General features: G+C 31.8%; 1 protein-coding gene across 1 annotated transcript in view; it reads right to left on the minus strand.

The window, feature by feature from the left end:
• LOC106879740 (kielin/chordin-like protein) overlaps positions 1 to 5,373 on the minus strand; it is a 50,240-nt gene that overhangs the window by 29,713 nt on the left and 15,154 nt on the right. Inside the window, exons 5-7 of the mRNA XM_052971978.1 lie at positions 4,046 to 4,213; positions 2,302 to 2,469; positions 1,026 to 1,193 (exon numbers count right to left, since the gene is read on the minus strand). Coding sequence (XP_052827938.1) covers positions 1,026 to 1,193; positions 2,302 to 2,469; positions 4,046 to 4,213 — 504 coding nt within the window. The remainder of the gene's footprint in view (positions 1 to 1,025; positions 1,194 to 2,301; positions 2,470 to 4,045; positions 4,214 to 5,373) is intronic.

Here is a 5,373-nt window from a genome sequence, read left to right on the forward strand (position 1 = left end):
TGATATATGAAAATTTATCGATGAAAGATGATCGTATATGAAATCATTTCCTAGATTAATACACACGGAATAATTGCTTATTGCTTACTTTGGTCCTACACTCCAAATACCATATAGCAGAAGAGACACGTAAATAGTTAATTTAACGAGATGCTTTGGAAGCTAGTCTTCGGCCTGACGACATAGACGACAAAGTGCTGATTATGCATTGAAATACATTATTAGGTACCGGGAATTCAATATCGAGAACAAATATTTCTAAGATAAATATTAAAAAAAAAAAAAAAAACTCTCGGATTTACATGTGAGTCTTTTTTTTCAATAATTTCAATAATGTCACTTATGTTACAGCTTATTTCCAAATTATTCAAACAAAAACATTTGAAAACTGAATGTAGTGAGAGCTAAAACCTTGGACTTCTACTTATCGCTGGTGTTCATCGTAACTATGATCAAGGTAAGTAGACTCTAGTTTATTTATATTCTCAAACTGTAGAGAAAGACTAGATTTTGGAGATTCTGGACGCTGTAAAACCTATTTGCTATTCTACCGATGAGCAACAAAGAAAGACGTGTTATAATGGCTTTAGTGTGTCATGATTATCTAATATTTCAGATAAACATCTACAGACAATACAAAAAGAATTTGATAAAATATACGATAATGGGATCTATTAAAAGATACATTTTGACGTTGATGTTTGAGATGAGGTGATATTTACAAAGCGGCATTGGCTAGTATCTTAAGTGTACTATGAATTACGAAAAACAATGTCATTAAGAAATAAAAATATATTATACATTAAATTAGATGTTTGAAGTTGTAAGATCACTGATGCCTTCTATCTTCTTAATATTGGGTTCGAATGATTATTATCTGGCTTGCAAATCCTGTATGTCAATCGAATTATCATTCTCCAAAATCGTATATCCCATTCGTTATATTGTAAAGAAATTGAGGCAATGATAGACATAAGATTTTAAAGTGATATGTATCATTATAATCAAACAACTTTTATTGTTACCTGGAGTTGTTGAAGGAGGACATTTCTTTTTTGTACACTCTACTTTTCCTTTCGATTTGCAACTGCACTTATTACAGTCATCTACGGCAATGAATACATCCCCAAATAGGTGTATTTCTCCATTGTAGTAGCATTTAAAATAAATTTCGATCTTCTTTGGTGTAGTTTCTAAAAGATAAGTTTTATACGAATTCGATTGGAAAATATAGACACCCCACTACAAAAATTTGGTTAGTAAGTAACAAAGTATTAATGATATATGAAAATTTATCGATGAAAGATGATCGTATATGAAATCATTTCCTAGATTAATATACGCGGAATATCTGCTTATTGCTTACTTTGGTCCTACACTCCAAATACCATGTAGCAGCAAAGACATGTAAATAGTTAATTTAACGAGATGGTCTGGAAGCTAGTCTTCGTCCTGACGACATAGACGACAAAGTGCTGATTATGCATTGAAATACATTATTAGGGGCCGGGAATTCAATATCGAGAACAAATATTTCTAAGATAAACGTTCAAAAAATAAAATTCTCTCGGATTTACATGTGAGTCTTTTTTTTCAATAATTTCAATAATGTCACTTATGTTACAGCTTATTTCAAAATTATTCAAACAAGAACATTTGAAAACTGAATGTAGTGAGGGCTAAAACCTTGGACTTCTACTTATCGTTGGTGTTCATCGTAACTATGGACAAAGTAAGTTGTCTCTAGTTTATTTAATATTCTCAAACTGTAGAGAAAGACTAGATTTTGGAGATTCTGGACGCTTTAAAACCTATTTGCTATTCTACCGATGAGCAACAAAGAAAGACGTGTTATTATGGCTTTAGTGCGTCATGATTATCTAATATTTCAGATAAACATCTACAGACAATACAAAAAAAATTTGATAAAATATACGATAATGGGATCTATTAAAAGATACATTTTGACGTTGATGTTTGAGATGAAGTGATATTTACAAAGTGGTATTGGCTATTATCTTAAGTGTAATATGAATTACGAAAAGCAATGTCATTAAGAAATAAGAATATATTATACATTAAATTAGATGTTTGAAGTTGTAAGATCACTGATGCCTTCCATCTTCTTAATATTGGGTTCGAATGATTATTATCTGGCTTGCAAATCCTGTATGTCAATCCCATTATCATTCTCCAAAATCGTATATCCCATTCGTTATATTGTAAAGAAATTAAGGCAATGATAGACATAAGATTTTAAAGTGATATGTATCATTATAATCAAACAACTTTTATTGGTACCTGGAGTTGTTGAGGGAGGACATTTCTTTTTTGTGCATTCTACTTTTCCTTTCGATTTGCAACTGCACTTATTACATTTATCTACGGCTATGAATATGTCTCCAAACATGTATACTTTTTGTTGGTACCGGCATTCTACGGAAGTATCATCCGTTTGTATTGTAGTTTCTGAAAGAAAAGTTTACACGACTCCAAAATGAATTTGTAAAGGTCTCTTTTATAGAGTTTTCATTAGCTATACACAATATGAATATGAGATATGATGATTAATCGGTGAAAGCCGAAATTGAAACCAATTACAAACACACAAAGTGAATTGGTTATTTCAATTTGTCCATTCCCCAAAGCCATGTAGCAGAAAAGACATAACATATAAATGCTTAATTCGACTTCGTCTCCGAAGAGCACGACTCGTATGTGAGAAAATTGTCGGCAAATTTCCTATTATGCATTGCAAATTTCCTATTATGCATTGCAATATATTAACATGTAGTTAATGTTATTTGGTCAATGTTCAAAATATCATTTTTAAGTTTTACGATTCATTCTTATACTTTGATACTTTCAATAATGCTATTACGTTATAGTGAATTTCAAAATTATTCCAAAAAGTATATTTTAAAGTTGAAATAGGTGATTGCAAAAGATTTAGAAGGATTTTTATTATTTCAAAAGGATGGTGAATTTACGTGCCAATTCACCATTCTATCGCAAATCTGATTTGCAATAAATGGACATCGTAACTATGGACGAGGTAAGTAATCTCTAGTTTATTTAATAGAGAAAGACTAGATTTGGGAGATTCTAGACACTTTAAAACATTTGCCATTCTATCGATGTGAATTGTAGTTTTCTGTCGTGTGCAACGAAGAAAGACATATGGTATTATGGCTTTAGAATATCATGATTATCTAATACTTCAGATAAGCATTTACAGACAATACCAAAAGCATTTGATAATAGGATGAGGAAAGTTATCTTTAATTTATTTAATGTCCTAAAATTGTAAAGAAAGGCTTGATGTTGGAAATCTTGGGCACTCTAAAATATATTTGTTCTAACAATATAATTTAGTTGTTTTTTTTGTCACAGGCAAGAAAAAAAGCAAATGCTATCATTTCTTTAGAATATCTTGATTATACAATATTCCAGAAAAACGTCTACAAGGCAATATCAAAAGCGCCTAATAGTGCACACAGTAATTGAATATATCGACAGGTTCACTTCAACATTGCGTGACCATTATGTTAAAAATGTACATTCACAAGAGGTGTTAAGAAATATATCTTTAGGGTACAAGGAATTACGGAAACCCAAATCATTAAAAACTAAATCAAAACATAAATTGAATTATATGTTTGAAATTATAGGTTCACTTCTAACTCCAATTTTCTAAATTTAGATTTCAAACCATTGTCTCACTAAGCAACACTTATATTTCAATCCCAACAATACTCTCGAAAATCTTATATTAGATTTGTTATAATGCTAAGTAAAACAAGATAGCTATAATATTCTTAAGTTCTGTTGTAATAAAAATTCATATTACTGAAGACAAGGCAGTTTTATAACCTATTTCAGATGTTCCACTAATGATATCATACTTTACTATCTATTTTAGAATTGAGGTACAATATGAAAAATAGGCTAATTTCATTTAAACGTGAACAGTAGAAGTTTTGGTGATGAAGTGTAACCTTTACTGTTCAGTACTTCCTGTTTCAAAAATATCTTTCAAGATTACCTGGAGTTGTTATGGGAGTACATTTCTTTAGTGTACACTCTACTTTTCCTTTAATCATGCAACCGCACTGATTACATTGATCTTTAGCCATGAATGTCTGCCCAAGTATGTATATTTCCCCATTGTAGTGGCATTTTTCGGAAGTTACGTTCTTCTGGGTTGTAGTTTCTGAAAGATAAGCTTTACACTAGTTCAACATGAAATCCGAGATGTCACAATAAATATGATATATGGAAATTTATCGATGAAAGATGATCATATAAGAGGATATTTCTGAGATCGTGCAAAATGACAAATACACAAAGACAATTGGTTATTTCAGTCCCCAATCTTCTAGGCCAGGAGTGAGGAATCAGCGGTCTTCTAGGCCATTATGTGTGGCCTTTTGAATGAACTCAAATTTTTTAGAACAAGTCTTTTAGTTTTATTAATGTGTATTTGTTCATGTTTTGTTATTTTTATTTTAACCTTAAAATGAACGTATTTAACAAACCAAAGATTAAAAGAAAATTCAACGAAATAATCCTCTCCAACTAATCGCCACAATTACAAACATAATATGTCATAAGGGCTATTCAGACACCTGCTACACTTATGATTTAATTCTAATGCAACTCTAAAAAATGTACGTTAACTTCCCCGCCTGATTGGCGCCATTACTGTCCGGGACTGGCTAGTGAGAGCCCGTGGCGATCCAGCACTTGCACGTAGCTTTCCATTTGAAGTGGAATTTGAGAATAGTTTTACAGCTTGACCGTATCCATGTATGTTTTTTTCTTTTTTTTTCTTTCTGCTTAACAGTCCATCATATCAAAGAAGACCAAGAGAACACCGAAGGAAGAAAACAGTGGATTGGGAACTGCAATATTATTAAAGATAAGTCTGCCAAAGATAAATTGATTTGCTTGCTTTGTGATACTGCGATATCAACATTGGAAAAATTCAATGCTCATCAGCGTTATGTCACTCATAAAGACCACTAATATTTCAAATTAAAAGGAGGAGTGCGAAAGGTCGCATTGCAAAAGTTAAACGTTATTTCAAGCAGTGGCAAGGATCGGAAATAATGCCACTGAAGCAACGTATAAAGTAGCTTATATACTCGGGTAAAGAAAAGCCATTCACCGATGTGGAAATCGTAAAAGAATGCATTGTCGAAGTTGTAGGATGCTTAGGCCCCGATAAGGTTTCAAAGTACAAACAGCTGCCCCTTTCAAGGAAAACCATAACTTATCAGTAGTATGAATTAGCTTTCAAAGTATCAGAACAGCTTCATAACGAAAACCTATATTATTCAAGCACTTTGGATGAATCAACTGATACTACTG

The sequence above is a fragment of the Octopus bimaculoides genome, chromosome 11 (genome assembly GCF_001194135.2).
Source record: "Octopus bimaculoides isolate UCB-OBI-ISO-001 chromosome 11, ASM119413v2, whole genome shotgun sequence".
In the NCBI taxonomy this organism is placed as follows: Eukaryota; Metazoa; Mollusca; class Cephalopoda; order Octopoda; family Octopodidae; genus Octopus; species Octopus bimaculoides.